At 61.4% G+C, this 19,698-nt stretch overlaps 2 protein-coding genes across 2 annotated transcripts; one reads left to right on the top strand and one right to left on the bottom strand.

Annotated features, from left to right (window-relative positions):
• Positions 1–8,437, top strand: CBX2 (chromobox 2). Its single transcript, XM_081115553.1, has 5 exons — positions 1–118; positions 195–238; positions 1,213–1,278; positions 3,554–3,659; positions 4,798–8,437. The coding sequence occupies exons 1-5, from the start codon at positions 47–49 to the stop codon at positions 6,106–6,108; spliced, it is 1,599 nt and encodes a 532-aa protein (XP_080971679.1). The 5' UTR covers positions 1–46; the 3' UTR covers positions 6,109–8,437.
• A 6,202-nt stretch (positions 8,438–14,639) lies between these two features.
• Positions 14,640–17,301, bottom strand: CBX8 (chromobox 8). The gene is made up of 5 exons (XM_081161745.1): positions 17,153–17,301; positions 16,708–16,751; positions 16,458–16,523; positions 16,244–16,310; positions 14,640–15,792 (listed from the first exon to the last, which is right to left on the bottom strand). Exons 1-5 carry the CDS (start codon positions 17,219–17,221, stop codon positions 14,899–14,901), a joined length of 1,140 nt encoding a protein of 379 aa, XP_081017871.1. The 5' UTR covers positions 17,222–17,301; the 3' UTR covers positions 14,640–14,898.
• Positions 17,302–19,698: the final 2,397 nt, after the last annotated feature.

Genomic DNA, 19,698 nt, shown 5'->3' with positions numbered 1-19,698 from the left:
GCGGCGCGGGGAGCGGCGGGCGCCGCGGCGGGCGGGCGGCGGCAGCATGGAGGAGCTGAGCAGCGTGGGCGAGCAGGTCTTCGCCGCCGAGTGCATCCTGAGCAAGCGGCTCCGCAAGGTGCGTACGCACGGGCGGCTGCCGCGCGCCCCGCGCCCGCCCGCCGCCGGGCTCACGCGCCCCTCTCTCCCTGCAGGGCAAGCTGGAATACCTGGTCAAGTGGCGCGGCTGGTCCTCCAAGTGAGCCCCCCCGTGCGGCGCCCCCTCCCCGCCCGCGCCCCCGGCCCCGGGAGAGGGGGACCCTCGGCCGCGCCGTGGGCCCGGGGGGTGGGGGTGCCGGCGCACAGCGCGGGAAGTTCGCGGGGTCCCCGCGGGCGCCTCCGGCCCTGCAGGGAGGGGGCGCCCAGGCTGCGCGGGGCTGCCTTTTGTTTACAAGCCCGGGAAGTGCGGGGCTGGCGGCTTCCCGCCGGGTCCCCCCTCGGGGGGCGGCCCGGCCCGGCTCCGTGCGCCCGGCCCGCTTCCCTCCCGCCGGCGCGCTCCGCCCGCGCCCATTTGTTGCATGCGCCCCGCCCGCCTCACCCGCCCCGCGGACGCGAGCCCCCCTCCTCTCGTCCGTATTTCCCCCGCTGTAACCTGAGCTGTCTATTGATGAATGTAGGGCTTTCTTTTTTTTTTTTTCTTTTCCTTTTAATGGAAGGGAGGGGACTTGGCGTTCCCGGAGGGGGCTCTGTTTACAGTCGTTCTCGCAGACCCGTTTCCCCTTTCTTCCCGGACCCCACTTTCCTTTCTTTGCTTTCCCCTCCCGGTGCCCCGGCCGGCGCTCGCTTGGGCGCCAGCCACGTTGTTGTTGCTCTTCGGGCTGCGCTGCTGTGCCCCTGGGCCGCCCCTCCCTGCATCCTGGACGGCCTTCCCTTCCCTCTGGCTCCCGGCCAGGGTTTGGGGGCGTCCCTCTGCCACTTTCCTTCTTGTTGGGATTTGTTTTCCTCCCAGGGGGGAGACTGTGAGTCCTCTTGGGGCCTGGTGTTAATTGGGGGGGTTGAAGGAGCAGTTTCCTTTGGAGTTTAAAGCTAAGGTGCTGGCTTACCGAGCCCCAGTCTCCAGGAGCCCATCCTGGGCGCGAGTGGGACCTTTCGGGACTCTGCCGTCAGCAGGGATTGGCTTCTTTTTTTTGAAGTGGCTGCTGTTTTACTATGGCCTGCTCTTTGCTTTTCCAGACACAACAGCTGGGAGCCAGAGGAAAATATCCTGGACCCGCGGCTACTCCTGGCCTTCCAGAAGAAGTGAGAAAGTGATAGCAGTGTGGGAAGGGGAGGATGTTGGCCTGTCACTCAGTTAAACCGGGCAATGCTGGCCCTCCAGGGGTCCTGAGCTTGGGCTGTGGTCTGAGGTCCCATAGCAGCTGTCACCAGGGCCTGTGCTGCCAACTCCAAGGCTGTCTGTAAAGGTGGAGTGAACTTTGAGGTCCCGTAGGAGTCCCTCCTCCTTCCCTCGGCCAGCCTGTGCTGTGTCTAGACCTAAGGAGTCCCTGAGTAAGGGCTGCTTTTGGTGTTTGTGAGAGCCAGACTTGCCGAAATGAACCTTCTTGATTCCTTCACGAAAAGTTCTGGTTTCTCTTTGCCTTTTCTGTTGGTAATTTGCAAACAGGACTGACAAAATCTAGGGCAACAGGTTTGCCATTGAAGTACAGACCTGGCCTCCCCACCCTGCACCAGGGTGCCATTGAGCAAGAGAAGGCTCAGAGAGGGAACTGGAACACACAGCACAGTGCTGGGCATGTTACGGTGTATCTGCAACAGGAACGTTTGTTTTTCTCTGGGCTGCAAAACACATGGTACCAAGTGAGCACCATGGTGCCCCCCTGGCCAGTCTCAGGGACCAAATTTGTAGACGTAATTGCTTCCGTAATTGTAGACGCTGTATCTGTTTTTAGGTAGGGGACTTGGGTTAAGAGAGAGGCCTTGAGATGCTTGAGGAAAGGGGTAGTGAGAGGCGGGCCGTAATGGATGGGCCACCCCATCTGGGCACGGGAGTCCAGAGGTGCTGTTCCAGAGCACGCTTGGGGGAAGGTATGGGCACTTTTCTGGGGTTGCCCTGTCCATAGAGGCAGATCAGTTAGTCACTCACAAGCTGTTCCTGCCCGGGTCAGTCTGGCCATCTAGTTCTTTGGTAGCTCAAACTGTGTCGAAGCTTTTTAGGACATTTTGGGTTTTCTCAGAGGGGCTGCAGCAGTGGAGTGAAAATAAAGATGGCCTTTTGGCAAGGTGAGAAAACGAGGTGAGCACAGGCTCGCCCCGTGCCTTCAGGAAAGTTCAGCGGCCTCACTGTCTCCTGCTTTGTTCATAGCTCAGGTCCTGTGAGCCTCGAGGGGAGGGAAGCCAGAGTGTTTCTCTCCAAGGCATTGTCCTGACTGTCTAGAGAGCGTGTTTCTGACTGCACTTCTGGTCACAGCGCAAGGGACAAGATCTGGTTTTGGCAAATACTAAGAGGCAGGAGAACTAAAGCCATGGGGTGGGCTGGATTACATCCTGGGGGGGGGAGAGAGCTGGGACGGTGGATGCCCTGCTTTCTCCCGTAAACCAGAAAGATCCCACTGGAAACTGGGAGCTGGCAGTTACGTGCTTGGTGTGGAGCTTAGTGTAAGGAGAAGTCTCGATTCCTGGAGGAGACCCACAAGGCACTCCTGTTCTCTTAGGAGACAGGTCAGGGCTGCTGTGGAGTGTCAGCTCTGTCTGGTTGTACTCATGGGATTCTTTAGTTTAAGGGATCACCTGCCCGGCCTCAATGAGATGAGGTTCTCCCGTTTTAATTACTGGGAAACTTCTCCGAATAGAGCCTCCTTCCCCCAGGGGTAGCCTGAAACACAGGCTTTCTCTAGGATGGGCTGGAGGCCATCTCTTGGTTTCATGGCCCTGAGTCACGGGCCTGGTTGCTGATTAAAAGTGTCCTGCAGGCTTTGAGCCCTGCCCATGGAATCTGCCTTCAGTCCTTAGTCCAGAGCAGAGTCCAGGAACCAGAGGGGTCTTAGAAAAGGTTAACCGTGCAGGACTGTGAGCCAGGGCACTGGCTCCAGGAAGACCAAGTGCGGAACTAGACTGGAGCTGTTGGTTTCCTGTGCTCCTCGAACCAGTGAGACTTTGTGCCGGTGACAGAAGGGGGGACACTGGGGGTAGATCCTCGCTGCCTGCCTTGGACTCCGGTTTGAAATGAGGGGATTGGACCACGTGGCCACAAAGCCTCCTCGTGGCATTCTAGAATTCCCACAAAACATTCTTCCTGCGGTACGTGGCCTGGATTCACGCGGGGTTGTTTTAAGTGGGGTCGGAGAAACCGGGAGAACTGGTCATTTCCTGGGTTTGCTCGGGTTTCTCTGACTTGTCCTTACCCAGTGCAAATGGAGCAGATGGAGGTACAAATGTCACCGACCCTGCAGAGACAGGTGGGCCTCCACCCGGTGAAACCCATGATGAGCACTGGGCTGGGCCAGGTGTCGGGTGTTTGGCGCCCTGGGGATCCGCGTGGCGGGAGGCCTGTGGCCTGACTGCTGACTCTCTCCAGGGAGCAGGAGAAGGAGGTGCAGAACCGCAAGAGGGGCAAGCGGCCCCGGGGCCGGCCGAGGAAGCTCACAGTCATGTCCTCCTGTAGCCGGCACGCCAAGCTCAAGGTGGGTGGCTGGGGGCCCGATTCGGCTGCTTACCTTCCGGGCACGCAGGGCAGGTGCAAGGTGGGGGTCGGAGGGTTGAGGGCGTTGGGGAATGAGCTCTGCCTTCCTCCCTGCTGCCACTCGGGCCTCTGCCAGTGGGCCCACGGCAAGCACAGGCTCCTGCCCCTCCTGAGCTGGCGTCCTGTTCCTTTGTCATCCGTTCTACGCTGCTTTCTGCTGGATAGCAGAACCATACTTGGCTGCTGACCGTTGTTCTTTGTCACCCCCAGTGGCTTATGGGGAACAGAAGAGAACAGGAAGCATGCACACAGTAGGTGCTCATAGGTTTGTCAGGTAGGTGCAGGTAATGGGACAGCCCACAGGTACACACACCTGGAACCCGTGGCTCCGCCTCTTCCTCCAACAGTTCAGAGGCCAAAGGGGGCCTGGGGGCCTGGCCTCCGGCTTGGATGTATCTTGGATTCCTTCCTCTAGGGCACTGCCCCAGGTCCCTGAAACCACACACTGGCCAAGAGCCTGGTCATTTCTTACGTAAAACTTGCCTCCCAGGAGGTTGTGGGAACCCGCCTTCAGTGGCGTTGGCTGGGCCACAGCGCCTGCAGCACAGGGACCTGGGAGGTGGGACGGTGCACTTAGTATCCCGGGTGACGCCTGGGAGCGGGGAGGACAGTGGTTGGTTTTTCGGTGTGTGGAAGCTTCCAGAGGGGTCAGATTTGGATGTGGAGAGATGGAAACAGGATGCCCGCTTGCTGTAGGTTACGACGCCCTCAGGCAGGCCTCCATTTGACTCTGAATTCCCTTCCGGAATTCTCGGCTAGGAAGCCAGAGCTGGGCTGTGTCCCCTCTGAAAACTAAACGTCCAGACGTCATGTGTGTTGCTGTCTCTGTTGCTGTGACTTTTTTTCATGAACCACCGGTGGTTCTTTTTTCTATTTTTTACTGCATTTCATGGGGTCTCGTTAGGGACCTCAGACATCTTTCCTGCAACACTGGGGAGCAGTCTCCCTCCTGGCTGCCTCTAGTTTGGACACGATAGGAGGCGCTGGCTTCAGGGTGTCTGGCACCCCTGGGAAATGTGCATTCCCAACCCTGGGGACAAGGCCACAGAAGGGGTGACACCTCCGTGTTGTCTTGGCAGGAACCCGACACCACCTCCAAATGCAAGTCCAGCAGCAGCTCCTCCTCCTCGTCTTCGTCTTCATCGTCCTCCGATGAAGAGGAGGACAGCGACCTGGATGCCAAGAGGGGCCCCCGGGGCCGCGAGACCCACCCGGTGCCCCAGAAGAAGGCTCAGATCCTGGTGGCCAAGCCCGAACTGAAGGACCCCATCCGCAAGAAGCGGGGCCGCAAGCCCCTGCCCCCGGAGCAGAAGGCGGCCCGGAGACCCGTGAACCTGGCCAGGGTCCTGAAGACTGCCAGAAAGGACCTGGGCGTGCCGGCCGGCAAGCTGCCCCCTCCGCTCAGTGCCCCCGTGGCCGGCCTGGCGGCCCTGAAGGCCCACGCCAAGGAGGCCTGCGGCGGCCCCAGCACCATGGCCACCCCCGAGAACCTGGCCAGCCTGATGAAGGGCATGGCCAGCAGCCCCAGCCGCGGCGGCATCAGCTGGCAGAGCTCCATCGTGCACTACATGAACCGCGTGAGCCAGAGCCAGGCCCAGGCCGCCAGCAGACTGGCACTCAAGGCCCAGACCTCCAGCAAGTGTGGCCTCGGGCTGGATCTCAAGGTGAGGACGCAGAAGGGGGAGCTGGGGTTCAGTCCCCCGGGAAGCAAACTTACAAAGGCCCCCAGCAGCGGGGCCATGGAGCAGAAAGGAGCCGGTATAGGGGGCTCCCTACACAGCCACAGCGGCAGCAAGGGCCCTGCCGGTTGCCTGGGCCCCCAGCCTGCACCCACCCAGGAGCTGAGCCTCCAGGTCTTGGACTTACAGAGTGTCAAGAATGGCACACCTGGGGTGGGCATGGTCGCCCGCCATGCCTCAGCCACCAAGGGTGTCCCTGCCGCCGTGCCAGGCGCTGGGAAGGGTGCTGGGGCTGGCCCCACCTCGGGGAATGGGGCTGGCATGCCAACCGACACCGGCAAGAGTGAGAAGCTGGCCTCCAGGGCTGCGGCTCTGCCCACCCCTGCAGGCAAGAGGGACTGTGCCAAGGGTGGTGCAGCCCCAGGAGGGCAGGAGGGGCCGGGGGCCCTGGGAGACTCGCGCAAGGCAGCCGCGCTGTCGGAGATGAGCACTGGTGAAGAGAACAGCAGCTCCGACTCGGACCCTGACTCAACCTCACCGCCTGGCGCCGAGCAGAACCTGTCTGTGTCGGTGCAGACCAGCCAGGACTGGAAGCCCACCCGCAGCCTCATTGAGCACGTCTTTGTCACCGATGTCACTGCCAACCTCATCACGGTCACCGTGAAGGAGTCCCCCACCAGCGTGGGCTTCTTCAACCTGAGGCATTACTGACACCATGACTGCCACTGCCAGGGCCTCCCCTGCCCTTTTCTGGCCTCTGGTTTTGCTCTAGTAAGTGACTTGTACCCCAAACCCTCTCCAGGGGCCAGGTGGCCCCCTTCAAGGGCAGGCTTGGAAGGCCTCCTGGATCCCGGCCCTGCCTTTGATGTCGGGTCAGGGTGGTGCCTTGATGCCTTGCCGGGGCCTGGCCAGGCCCCATTCCTACCTCTGGGTCTTCGCTTCCCATTGGCCTCAGGAAGTCTGGGCCCCCACCTGCGCTCGAGCCAAACCTCTGCAGTGCCCTCCCCGCCTGCGCCTGCGGTGGCCGTGCTGGTCAGCTCTCCCAGTTCCCCAGGGCACAGGTGTTTGAGGAGGGAGCTTCCCTGGGCCAGCTTGGCTGTTCTGCCCACTGGCACACGCGGATGTGTTGGGTGTGGGCAGGAGGCTAGGCCTGGAGGACTGTGCCAGGGAGGGCTGACTGTGCCTAGAAGATGAAATGGGGGGAGCACAGCAGGAACCTCACTGGTCAGAATTTCCCCCCAGAACTGTGCCTGAGGTGTCAGAGGTGAGGGGACTTCACCTCCCTGTCCCTGTCCCCTTCCCTGACAGCTGAGGGCTATGGCCTTAATGTAAAAGGATAGGTCTTAGAGTAGGGGTGGGGGGTGGCCGGGAACCCTAGAGAGGGTGGTTCTGATGTCATCTAACCCTGGTTCAGACAACTGCAGCCCCCAAACCTTGACCCCGAAGCCCTGCTGGGCTGGGAGGGGCCGAGAGCCAGCCTCTGAGTTTAGGGAACAGAGGAGCAGTGCTGCTGCTGCCTGCCTGCCCGCCGACCTGTGTGAGGACCACCGGTCCTAACCTGGGCCCCACAAACTGCCCCCAGCCTGCTGGCCGCGCTGGGGCCTTGCCGTGGTTCCCGCCCATGGAGAAGCACCACCACCCCTGACAATCCCCCCACCTCTGGGGGTTCCACCTCCTTCCCAACTGAGAAGCTATCTCCCTGTACCATTTGGGAAGTGGCACAAAATTAGAGTGGCCCACCTGGTAGAGCGCCCCCAGGTGGCTGTGTTGGGAGCTGCCCTGTATGGTGTCTGACCAGCATCAGGATTGCTGTCACCAGGGAGGGAGAGGTGGGTCAGCCTATGGCAATGTTGGGTCTATGATGCCAAAAAGAAAAGTGGGGCTTTGGGGGCTCCCTTTTTGTTTCAGTTATTGGTTAAAGTCAGCAGGTGTGGTGTGGGGCACTTCTTTTATCCTCACAGCCTTGCCTGCAGGGGAGAAAGAGCCTGGACTTACACAGTGGGCTGTGGTTTCTGAGGGGTGGGCCTGCTACAGCTCTAGTCCCCACCCCCTGCCCCATCCCTCACCTTCCATGCCAAATAGGAAACGTGGCTCTTGTGTAGCCAAATCTCTTTCAATAGTGTGCCTTTGGGGACAGCCTGTGTCTGGAACCTCACCGAGGGGCATCTGCGTGAAGCTGTGTCTCACGTGGTGGCCGTGCTGGCTGCAGTAGGGATGTGCCCACCTTGGCAGACGACCTTGGAGTACCCAGTGACCAGGCTGGAACTGGGAGGTGGGCAGTAAAGGGGAGAGTTGCCCCTTCCACTGCCCAGGAAGGGAGGAAGGGGTCTGAGCATACTGGTCCTCTGACTCCAGCCTCCTCTCCTGTCCCCTGGGTGTGGTTAAAGGGGCTCCTCTGAGTTCCTCTGCCAAGTTCTGCAGCTCCTTTCCTGCCTGGTACCCTGGTACCCCGCTGCCTTAGAGGCTGCAGAGCCAGGCCAACGGCAGCTCCCTCCAAGCCCGTGGGGTGGCCCTGGCTTCTGGGGACTGCAGGCTGACGTGACGGCCCCAGCAGCCAGGTCTCCCAACCCGACTTGGTGCCTTTCTGTTTACCAGCTATTTCAATCCCAAAGTTTGAACCTGCAAACACCTTGCTCCCGGCCACTTTGCCTTCTTGCTGGTTTTTTTCTCTTGGTGCTATGACTCCAAGCCCTTTGTGTTCAGCGGGGCGCCTGTGTACACTCACGCGTGCAGGTGGGACCTTCGCAGGAGTTGGCCCAGGTGCTCTGAGCTGGTCGTCATGTTTACCAATAAATAAAAGTAGTCTTGTTTTATTTGCTGCTACTTGTGTGTGCGCGTGTGTGTCTAGGCATCGGTTATATGTCCAACTTGAGATTTTTTCGTTCCGCGGGAGTTCCCACCATGTGGATGGTCACTGTGTACATTGAGTGGGTGTTTCAGTCCTGCCTCATCTTTCCGTTTGCTTCTGTAATGAACAGGAAAAAGTGGCCCATCTGTCCCTCTTCTTCAGAGGATTTGGCATATTTTTATATATATATATTTTTGGTACCAAAAAGAGTGTTCCTTGTTTTGGTTACACTCAAAATTCTCACCTGACTAAGAGAGCTCTGGGCCTGGCTACAGGTTTCATTAGGGGAAAACTTGGGGAAGGACCAGAGCTTTGGACCAGTGCCAATCACTGGCTTGATTTTTGTTTTTTTAATTAAAAAAAAAAAGTTATTTGTGTATACCACTTCTAATTGCTTTAAACGATGGCTGTTTGCTTTCTTAAAGAGAACAAAAGTGAATATGTTACTGCCCTGGGAAACTTAAGGTCTTTGTTGAAACCCAACAGCAGCCCAGCCCCCATATTTAAACCGGACCAACCAGTTCAAGGAAATGCTTCCCCCAGGAAGCCCACCTAGGGGGGGAGGGGGAGAGGTAGTGCCTAGATGACCAGATTTCTGCTCACATGCATCTAAAAACTCTGTGCATTTTCTAGTATTTTGGGGAAACTAACACTAGCGATAGGTTGCAGGGGTTTGTTTAGGCTGATGTTAATTTATTTTGCAGGGAGAAGACATTAGCAAATGTGTCAGATCTTTGTCTTTCAACTTAGTATACCAATAAATTTTTTTTACCTTGTCAGCCTGGTGTATGTCGTGAGTGGTTCCTGGAGACACAAGTCTCTTCACTTTCCCTTTCTTGAGGCAAAATACTTCTCCAACATGACTGAAGGGGGGGGCCAAGGGCTTTGGGACAGCTCCCTTCCTGGGGTGCAGAAAAAGATTTTTTCTAAGCAGAAGTGTGGGGTTGATTATAAAAGGGAGCCCCTGTACCATCGTTTCACAAGAGGGTGGTCTGGCACCCCAGGGGACATTGGGCAACGTCTGGCTGATTCTGCTGGTCACAACTGGGGGGCAGGGCTGAGGCGATGCTACTGGCCTCAGTGGGTAGAGGCTGGGATGCTGTAATAAACACATCAGAAAACTCACTTTGAGACATCTCCCAGAAACTGATACTTTAGGTTAAAATAACCCCAAATTCCTCCCCTCCCCCCAGTATCCAAAGATACCGCGTTGGAAAGCCACTCAAGCCCCCGAATCCACCACATGTGGTAACACTTTAAAAGGACACAGCTATAAAATTCCGGGGGAGTTGCTGCAAAGCACATGAAGCTTTGTGTCAGCGGGGCTGCTGCCAGGCCTACCCCAGGCCCCTGATAGAGGTGATTTGCTTACTAAATAACCTTCCCTGGTCCTTTCAGTCTGCATCACCCTCTGCATGAATTTATTCATAAATTTCAGCCTCCAGGGAGAAGCAGCTCCCTTTGAAGTGATGAGAAGTTGGGCCTAGATGTTGGCCGCCACTGGTTGGAGGGCTAGTTGGGGCAAAGGCCTGAATGTTTTAGTTCAGGAGGAGGTTCCCGCTGCAGCTAGAAATGCAACCCCAGGTCTGAAACTTTAAAATCAGATTCTGCTGGCTTATTTTCTTTCGTTGCACCTTCAGAGGCTGGAGCTGTTTTGTTTTGGAGAAGGTGGGTAGGGACAACCCTAGCCGCCCTGTCCTGGGGTGCTTTGAGAGCTGCAGAAAGGGGTTGGGGATGGCCAGGAAGGGGCAGGCGGGCAGATTTGGAGCCGGCTCTGCCCCCCGGTGGCGAGCCAGGCTTTCCTGGGAGTAATTTATGCAGAGAGCCTTGGACGGACAGACGGGTGTGGGCCCTGGTCCGCACCGGCCTTTGTTAGTTTTATGCGCTGCTGAGCTGACTGCGTAACCCACCGCCTTCCTAGAGGAACGGGGTGGGTCGCCCAGGGGGCCCGACTCGGCCCGAGGGCTCAGCCCAGTCCCCGCGTCCCTGGGTCCAGTCCGAAGGAGCCTGGCATGATCCAAGACGGGGATCCGGCCGGCTGGACACCGCCTTCCCTCCACCCTCCCGGCTCGAGGGCCTGGCTGCAGGAAGGGCGCAGAGGGGACGCGCAGGGTGCCCACCCCTGGGTGGAGGAGAGGTGGCGTTCCCTGCTCCTTTCGGGACCCCGAGAGGCCAGGGCGGCCCCGGGAGGGGGTGGGTACCCAGGAGAGGGGCTGAGACCATCGCCTCTAGAGGGCGCGCGCGCCCCGCCAAGTGCGGGCCGCTGGCGCTTGGGACGCGCGGGGGAAGTTCCCAGCTCCGGGCTCCGAGCCGCCCGCGGGAACCGAATTACAGGACCCGTACCCCGACCGCCCGAGCGGCCCCCATCAGCCCCCGTTTTCGAAGTCTCTGGGAGAGAACCCGGGGCACAGCCCACGGCGCCTTTCCCGGCGTCCAAGCCCTCGAGGCTGGACGCCCGCGGCGGAGCCCCGACAGGCACTGAACGTCCCCGTCTGGGATTCCAGCCGGGCCCGAGGCCCCCTGTGAGCCTGGAGGACTTTCCAGTGAGAGGAAACCAGAGTTCGCGCTCCCAAAGTGCTGGGGCAGGACTGCTGGCCGTCGGGTCTTCCGCGCACAGCACAGGGCCTCGGCTAGGATCTAGCATCAAAGGAACAGGAAAAGGGACCCGACCCGACGCGCTCGGAAAAGCCATAAACATTCCAATTCAACCAATGTGTGCGTGCTGGGCCGGGCCCCGCGAGCCGGCCCTGCCCCGGGGACGCGGGGGCGCGGTCTGGGTGGGAGGCGGCCCCGGCCTGGGGCCTGCGCACCTGGTCGCCTTCCCGGAGAATCTGCCCAGGGAACGGAAACCCGAGTTAGGAACTCTCGGTCAAGGCGAAGGTCGGTGGTGGCCAACCCACCCGGGAAAGGGGACAGTCAGCGCCGGTCCATCTCCCTAAGCGGGAGCCCACTGCGCCGCCCCAACACCCAGGAGCCCACGCGCGAGGGAACTTTGGAGGAGCCGCAGGGCCAAAGTTTGTGGGCTGACCGACCACTGCGACCCTCACCAAGCCACCCCACTCCACCCCGCCCACTTTTACCTGTGGCGGGCGGGGGCCTCTCACGTCGGAAGGGTACTCAACGCTCGGGAACCCGCAGCCCGGAGCCCCGGCCGCTCCCTCTCTCCCGAGTCCTCCCACGCAGGTCACGGAACTGTGGGAAGGAGGCGGGGATAGTTCCGCCAAGGGCGGGATCGTGCCTTGTTGGCCAGGGGTAGGAGATACCCGGGAGAACACGTGCCCACGCCCCTCCCTTCGAACCCAGGCGACGTCTACCGGGCGCTATGGGGATGGAATTGGGTTCCCGGCGATGGCCACTTTGGGGATCCTGAGCGCGGCCTTTCTGTGCCGGTTTCACGACCCCGCCGCCACTACGGCCAGGAAGGGCCCAGAATCCCCACCCCACCCCGCGTTCTGGTCTCTCCCGGGTCCCGCTTCGCCCAGGGTTGGACGTTCCGCCCCCCCCCCCCCCAAGACGCCGAGGGACGGAGAGGCTGTGGGGGCTCCCTGGGAGCGCGCGGCCGCGGCAGCGCCGGGTTCACTAATCACATCAGTTCGCTCCGCGCCGGCTTCGAGCAGCCAGTTGCCTAGCAATACCCGCGAATTCAATTCCTCAATCAATAGGCGCGAGGCGCTGCATTTCGGGGGGTGCTGGCGCGGCTGGGAGGGTCTGGGGCCGGGTCCCACGACCGCGCTGGGGAGCAGGCCGGAGCGCCCCGGAGCGCGGCGGCGGGGAGCTCAGGCCTGGAGGACCAGCAACGTGGTGCCTGGGGGTGGGGCTCGCTGGGGGAGGCCCGCCAGACGAAAAGGGGAACCCAAAGGTCGCGCCCATCCTCCTGGGGTGCGGTAGTTCTGCTCGGCCCCAGAAAAGTGCAGCCGGTAGGAGAGGAAAGCCAAGACCCCCTCCCAGGAGTTAAGGAGGGCCGTGCTCTGCGCCCTCCCAAGCCCGCCTCTCTCCCCCTAGTTGGAGTTCCCCCAGTTGGGGAAGGACCTTTGGGGGCAGGAGCCTCCCAGGCCTTTGGGGGGGGGCGAGAGTGGGAGGTGGGGCGGGTCATGAGAGAGGAGGGAAGGCCGCTGTCCTCTCGGGGCACCTCAACCGTCTGCTCCAGGGGGGGAGGGGGAGAGAAAAGGCATAAAACTGAGACTCACGTCTATTTACAAAGTATATATTTAAACACGTAAAAAGCGGTATTGGATACAGACATTCACGACCGCAGAAGATAGGTACCGAACCTTCACTCTTGAGCTGAGGCGGAGGTCGATTCAAGATTTGCACAAATCTTAGAATTAAATAAACCTAACTCGCGCACGCCCCGCGCGGTTGCAGACGACCAGCCACGCGCCCCGCCCCTGCCCACCCCCCTCCCCAGGTCAGCGTCGCCAGAGCGAGCGAAGGAGACACACACGGCCACGGACAGACGGCAGGACTCGGGGGCGGTGGGGGCAGAACCGGGCGAGCCCGAGGAAGGTCGGGGGGAAGAGGCAAAGCCGGCGGGGAGGGAGGGAGGGAGGAGAGGCGTCAGCCAGGTGAAAGACACGTGTCCCCGAGCTGCCGTCCACTCGGCCACGGTTGCCTTCCATGAAGTTTCCATCTGAAAATAGCGTCGACATTTAAATAGATACACTCAGTCAACGGCGCTTCTTTATACAAAGTCTAAAATACCAGTTTTACAAACGTGAGCAGATAAAAATCCCCATTCCAGGGGCTTCTCTTTATAGGCGCAGTTTAATAGTCAAAAACAAACAAAATCGGGTAGTACACCGTTCACTCTTTTCCACCCCCTCTCTATCAAGGCAAGAAAGTCTGGAGGGGAGCGGGGCTGGGAAGCGGGAGCTGGGGCGGCGGCCGTTCGGAGGCCGACGACGAGGCTGGGGTGCCCGCCCTGTCCCCCCAGCGAGAGCAGCTCCCCCTCAGGCCCGGCTCCCCGCCGCGCTCGCCCCGAGTCTGTGCTTCCTCCAGCGCGCTGGGCCCCCGCGCCCCTCCCTCGACGAGCACTGAAAACTTGGATCTCCGCTGGCCCTTTAAGGGCGGGGGAGGGCGGGAGGCTGCAGGATCAGTCATCGAAGGGAGGGAGGGAGGGGACAGATTTGTGCTTTTGAGTCGAGCGGGGCTCGCGTCCTGCGTCCTGGGAGCGCGGCGTGGTCGGGAGCCGGCCGGGGCGGGGGGCGTCCGGGACCTGCCCCGCGCGCGGCCTCCCCCGCCGCGGCCGTCTCTTCCCCAACCCCCGCTCCCCCTCCCCCGTCGGCGGAGTTTGAATGTCGAGTTCAAATAGAGAACACCGCGAATCGGAAAGGCCTATAAATTATAGCTTTTGCTTTTAAGAAGGGGAGGGGGGGATGGTAAAAGCAAAAGTTCTGATGCGCGCTCCGGGCTGGAAACCTCGCCCTGCCCCTCCTTCCCCTCGCGCCGCCGGGCCGCGGGGATGCGCGTCCCGCGCCGCCGCCCGCCGGGGCCCAGACCCTCCGCCGCGCGCGCAGCCAGGCCCAGGCCAGGGCCGTGGTGCGAAGCCCCACGCCGGCCGCGCCTCCCTCCGTGGGTCCGCAGGGTGGGCCGGCCCGGCCGTGCGTCCGTCCCCGAGCCGGCGGCCCGCCCTCGGCGAGGAGACGGAGGCGAGTCCAACTCTTCCTGGGAGATGGGGGCCACCGCCTCTTCTCCTGCGGAGCTAGCGGACGCGCAGGGAAAGGTCCACCCCCAGACACTTTTCTTGTGAAACAACTGTCTCCAACTCTGGGCACTGACATGCAATCCTCCCAATTTATCCTGGCATTTCGGGAATGTAAACAGATTCGCTGGGTTTCTTTTCTTGCTGTGGAGTAAGGAAAGGAATGGAGGGAACTGGGAGGTTTTATCCGCAAGACACACACACGATCTGATGACCTGCGTGTGTCACACACACATATCCCGTAAAGTGCATTTCCTGGTGTGGTCCTGGGGGGAAGCCTGCTGCTCCCCACCCACCCGCGACTTTTCACCTTCAAAATCACACACAAAAAAAGTGATTCAAGTCAATACTTCCCCCCCCAACAGACTTAATCTGAAAAAAAAAAAAAAAAAATTGGAAAAACAGACTGACCCACCCCCTTTTCTTCTGATTGGGAAGCCAACCTTTTGCTGGCCTGGCCGGCCAATAGGAAGAGAGAAAAAATCCGGGTCCTGCCTTGGTTCCAGGGGTCTGCCGTGGGGCTGTGGGAAAAGGGAGGAGGGGTGAGGTGGGACAGCTGAGTCGCTCCAGACACCACCAGAGGCCCAGTACCCAGGTCCCCAGCCTGCCTAGTTCCCTGGGTGGCTGAGTGGCCCCTCCTGCCCCAACTAAACCACACTGACTCTCTCTCTCCTTGTTAAATAAAACAACTTCAAGAGTTGAAATATATATATTTAGATATTTTTTCTTAAATAACATATTTACATCTAATAGAAAATATAACTCTAGAGATAATCTTCCAACCAAAACTGAGAGGGAGGAAGGAGGAATGAAGGGGCCGGCTGTGTGAAGTTAGGAAGGGGACCAGCCCGAAGGCCGCCTCCCACCCAGAAATAAAAAGCATCATTTATGCCAAGTTTGCACTCTCGCTCTCTCTCCTGCTCTCTTGTCCTGGGATCACCCACCCAGCAATTCATCTTTTCTCTTTAAAAAAGCCTTGGTCCGTGTTACTTTCCTTAATGGTGACGGTCAAAAAGTTTGAGGTCACATCGGTGACAACCACCTTCTCCAGGTTGGTCAGAGAAGGACTCCAGGACTCTTCCTCTGGGTCCCCCAGGATTCTGGCCACTGGGATCCTGGCGATGAGAGACGGCCTTCCCCCCTGAGCCCCCATGTCCCGATACAAGCCTCCCACAGAGCCAGGGGTGCCAGAGCCATGCCTGACCCGGGGGCCACCAGGGTCCAGGGCACTCTGGCCTTTGGCCTCCAGGAAAGCGGCCCTGTGCTTTATGACTCTGGCAGGAAAGGTGTCCACAGCCAGCTTGCCTGTGGCCTCCGCAGGGCTGGGGCTGGCCACACCACACTGGGCCAGGTCGGAGTCCTGCCTTCGGGCCAGCTGGATCACGCTGTGGCCAGCTGGGAACTTTCCTGCCCCGGAGGAGGCATCCTCCAGCTTCCTGTTCTTGAGGTAATCTCCCAGGCCATCACTGGGTTCTCCCAAGGGCCTCTGCGAGGGGTCCAGGAGCTCCTTCCGGGGCTTGGGGCCTCTCTTCTTGGAGCTGTCCCCTGGTGAGCTGGGCTTGTCATCCACTCGGCTGGCGCCCCGCTCCCGCTCACGCTCTCTCTCACGTTCCCTCTCCCTCTCTCGATCCCGGTCCCTGTCACGGTCCCGAGGGGGCTCCACTCGGCAGGTGCTGCTGGTGCTGCTGCTGCTCCCCGGCGGGGACAGACCCATGTTCCGAAGGCCCTCTCGGGCTCGGGAAGTAGAAGCCAGGTCCTGGGGTGAGCGGCCAGGGTAGGGGATCCGGATGCCCCGGGCAGAGTCACTTCGGAACTCGTAAGTTTTGGCCTTTGCCTTGGCCTGGGCCTGCAGGAGAGAGGTGATGTCAACAGTGGAACAGGGCCCTGCCCACTCCCACCCCCTAGGACCCCTCTTCCAGACAGCCTCTGGGTTTCACCCTCTGATGCCTCAGAATTCCTGTATGGGTGGGGGTGGGGCGTAGGGGGTGGCAGTCTGGGGGAAGGGCTAGAGGATTCATCTGGGAGCAGCCATTTGCAGCAAGCGCACTTCTTGTGTTTGATTATATCTCTATTTGGGATGGCTGGAGGGTAGGAATTCTAGAGTGGCTAAGGCCTTCCCCACAAGACACACCTTGGCACAGCCACTGACCTGGTCCACAGCCTGTCTGGGGATTCCCTCCTAGATTACACATAGGTGAAGTGTGTGGACACCCCACTGGTTCACAAGCCCTTAGGGTCCCTTTCACACAAACTGACACAGCAACACAGATGTCCACCATTGGACAAGGCCATCCTACCTTGAGAAGGAAGGTTTTGGGTTTGGGTCCTCGCTTTTTCGGGCCATAGAGCTCCATCTCTCGTTCCCTGGAGGAAGGAAGTGGGAAAGGGGGAGTGTAAGTAATGAGGCTCCAGTCCAAGCTAGAGAGAAGCCACCCCCCCCCACCCCCCACCCCCCCCACCCCCACCCCCCGTGTTCCTAAGGCAGAAGCTGAGGCTTGGAAGGGCCTGTACCTTTCCTCAAAGGCAGCAAGCAAGCGAGCATCCAGGATGTTTTCTTCCGGCTCCCATGTGCTGTACCTATGGGGAATCAGGAAAAGTGGGCGTCAGTCCCGGGAACAGGGAAAGAGCGGCGGGTGTGTGTGTCTATCTATAACTTTTCTTGTTGCATTGTAGCGAATTTCAACATAAAGGGGGAAAAAGAGGAAGAAAGAAACCTCCCGAGTAACAGTCTGGGGCTGAGAATTGCATATAGCCTACTTACTTCTGCGACCAGCCCTTCCATTTCACGAGGTATTCCATGCGTCCCTGCGGATGCAAAGGGGAAAATATGCGTGTGCACGGGGAGAAATGCATGACGAGGACAGAAGAAATACATGCAAAAAATGCATGCACCAAATGAATGCGTGAAATCCTATCGAGAAAGGCACGCGTCCACTGCATCGCCCCCTGCACGAAACGCTGCACAAAGTGCATGCACCGGCATTCATCCCCCCACCCCGCCCCCCACCCATGCAATCTGTGCATCGCTGCAAGTCTAAGGAAAGCGCTTGGGCTCAGAGCCGCCGCCGCCGCCGCCGCCGCCACGGCCGCGGCCGCAGCCGCTGCTGGGACCTGGGGGAAGGGAAGCTGGGCTGCAGCAGGGGGAGGAACCTGGGCCGGGAGGGGAGGGCTCGGCCGGCCTCGGCCCGAGGCCCAGGGGCACCTACTTTTCGTATGCGCCGTTTCAGGAGGGCTTCGGCCGCGAACACCCGCTCCCCAACCGCTGAAAGCTCCATGTTGACTCGCCGCTTCCCCCCTTGGCTGCTTCCAGGAGCAGAAAAGCAGCAGCCAGCGCACGACAGACCATAATACTCTCCCGCTGACGTCAGTTCTCCTCCCCCTCCCGCTCTCGCTCCCTCCCCGCCCCCCTCCGGCCCTCCGCTCCCTCCTCCCCGGCGGCGCAGCGCTTCCTCCCGCCCCACGTGTTGCTAACGACGTTGCTAAAGCCGAGCGGACGGGTCTGCTCCCTCGCGCGCCGATTGGGCGAGCGCCGGGCCACGCCCCTCTCCCTTTCTCCCCCGCGTTGCTACGTGACCCGCGTTCCAATCGCCAGGGGGCGGAGTCGGCGGCGACTCCAGGGACCCAGCGCGAGGGGGTGGGGGCCGCCGCCGGAAGTGACGTCGCGGGGAAGGCGGCCCAGCCGCTGTCAGTCTGCAGGGCCGGCGACGGGGGCCATCCGCCCTGTGTCTCCGCCTGAGCCCCTGCCCCCGCCGCCTAGTCGTCCCTCCGGTGCTCCGCGTCCCCCACGGCTCTCGCTGGGACCCCCGCGGCGGTGTCAGCCGGGCCCCGCCCCCTCGGCAGACCCCCGCCCCGCCCCGCCCCCACGGCCCAGACTCGCGCCCTCCCCTCCCCCAGTCGCCGGCGCCGCACAATGCACAATGCACAGGTGCTGGGGCGCCGCGGGCCGCGCCCGAACCCCGGGAGCCGGCGGCGCGCCCCTCGCCCGCTTCTCCCTGCCCCCTCCCCCGGAGCAGCACACCCGACCTCTGGTCTCCATAGCAACGGCCTCCCCCGCCGCCGCCGCCGCCAGCCCCATCCTGCTAACAAATCAATGTGCCTGTGTCTCTGTCTCCTGTCGCGCAGCCCTGCCCTCGGCCACCCTCCGGGCCCTGCGAGCCGGGCTGGGCTCGAGAGCTCGCCCCCAGCTCGGAAGCCGAATGCAGACCCCGCGGGGACCCGCCGTGCCTGCCCGAGCCTTCCCGCGCCCCGGGACCCCGCGGGGGACCTCGCGCGCCTTCCTCCTGCTTCCCGACCCGTGCCCGGTGCCCGCAGCCACCTGCCCCCGCCGCCAGCCCGCGCTGCTCGTCCCCGCCAGCCCCGGCGCCGCCGCCCCCTGCCCGGTGCCTGGAGGTGTTGGGGGAGGGCGTCGACCACCCAAGGCAGAGCCCGGAGCTTGGCTAGGGTTGGGGCGCGGGGCTGGGGGTGCGCCCCGCTTCCCCCTGGACCCTGGCGACCTGCGGGGCCTGAGCCACGCACTTCCTGTCCGCGGCTCTTCCCGACGTGCGCGACATTCACTCTGCGAGAAAACGCGGGGCGGGAAGTGGCGGGGGCGTGGCGGGGTCCGGGGCGCGTTGAGCGAGAGGGGCTCTGGAGCGAAGATGGCGGGGTCCCGGAAAGGGGGCCGCGGGTGTCTCCCGCGCGCACACCGGCGCTGGCTCAGCTTGCGGTGGCCCGTGGCCGGGGCGGCGGCGGCGACAGCAGCCCGAGCCTGGGCCCAGCCCTCCCCGACCCTTCTCCGTTACCGCCCAAGCTGCAAGTCCCAGCGCCCGCTCCCTGGAACCCACGATTTAGTTAAAGCACCGACGATAAACTTGAGTGAAAGCTGTTTCCTTTGGAGAGGGATGGGGTGGGGGGGAGAGAAACAGCGCAAAAGCGAGCCAAGAAGCCTGACTCCGAGGAGCAGGAAGCCCGGAGCGGAAAGCCCGACTCCCGTCCAAAGTTAGGTGCGCGGCGGGCGGGCGCGGGCCTGGACCCGAGGGACCGTCGCGGCTCCGAGCCCACCTTCTCTCTCACTCCTCGCCCCCTCCCCTGGACACGCGGGGTTCCAGGCTTGGGTCTTGTTCCCAAACTTTACAAGGTGGGACCTGGGTCAACAGCCTCATCTCTCCGGGCAGTTCTGTCTTAACGAACAGCGAGCTGGCTGCGCCCAGATCGCCCCGGCGACCCGCGCGGGCCGCCCGCGAGAGGCCGCCGACGGCCGCGTCCTTAATCATAAAAAGTCATTCCCGGTAACAAATAGTTTCGTTGGCCGGTGCCAGCGATACAGCTGTTTCTGTTTAAGCTTAAATACTTTCCAACAGTTTGGGCAGTAAAAATAAAGTCGGTCTCAGCCGCCTATAAGTGTCTGGTTTCCCCGCCCAGAGAAAGCCCACCCTCCGCCCTGGGCCCGAGTCGTTTTGTGCACCCCGCTCGCCCCCTCTTGGAATCCTCTGCCCGTCGTGGGCGACGGCTCTCGGCGCTCGGGCCGCCCAGCACCGCACCGGCCGCCCGAGCCCCTCGGGCTGCCTCCAGGGCCCCCTCGGAGGCCGGAGGGAGGGCGCCGCCCCAGCGGGCCCAGGACCAGACCCGCTTCGCCTCGCGCCCTCCCCCCAGCCCCTCGCAAGCTCGCCCGCGCCCGCGGATAGGGTTTCCGGAGCCCTGTCCCTGGGAGTGTGTTTGCGTTGGGTGCCTTTACAACTCCTGGGTTTGCAGGAGGCGTGCAGAGGTCGTCGGT

The sequence above is a fragment of the Miniopterus schreibersii genome, assembly GCF_964146895.1.
Source record: "Miniopterus schreibersii genome assembly, chromosome: 16".
In the NCBI taxonomy this organism is placed as follows: Eukaryota; Metazoa; Chordata; class Mammalia; order Chiroptera; family Miniopteridae; genus Miniopterus; species Miniopterus schreibersii.
Note: the sequence above shows the minus strand (reverse complement) of the source record. Positions and strands in the feature narration are given on the sequence as shown.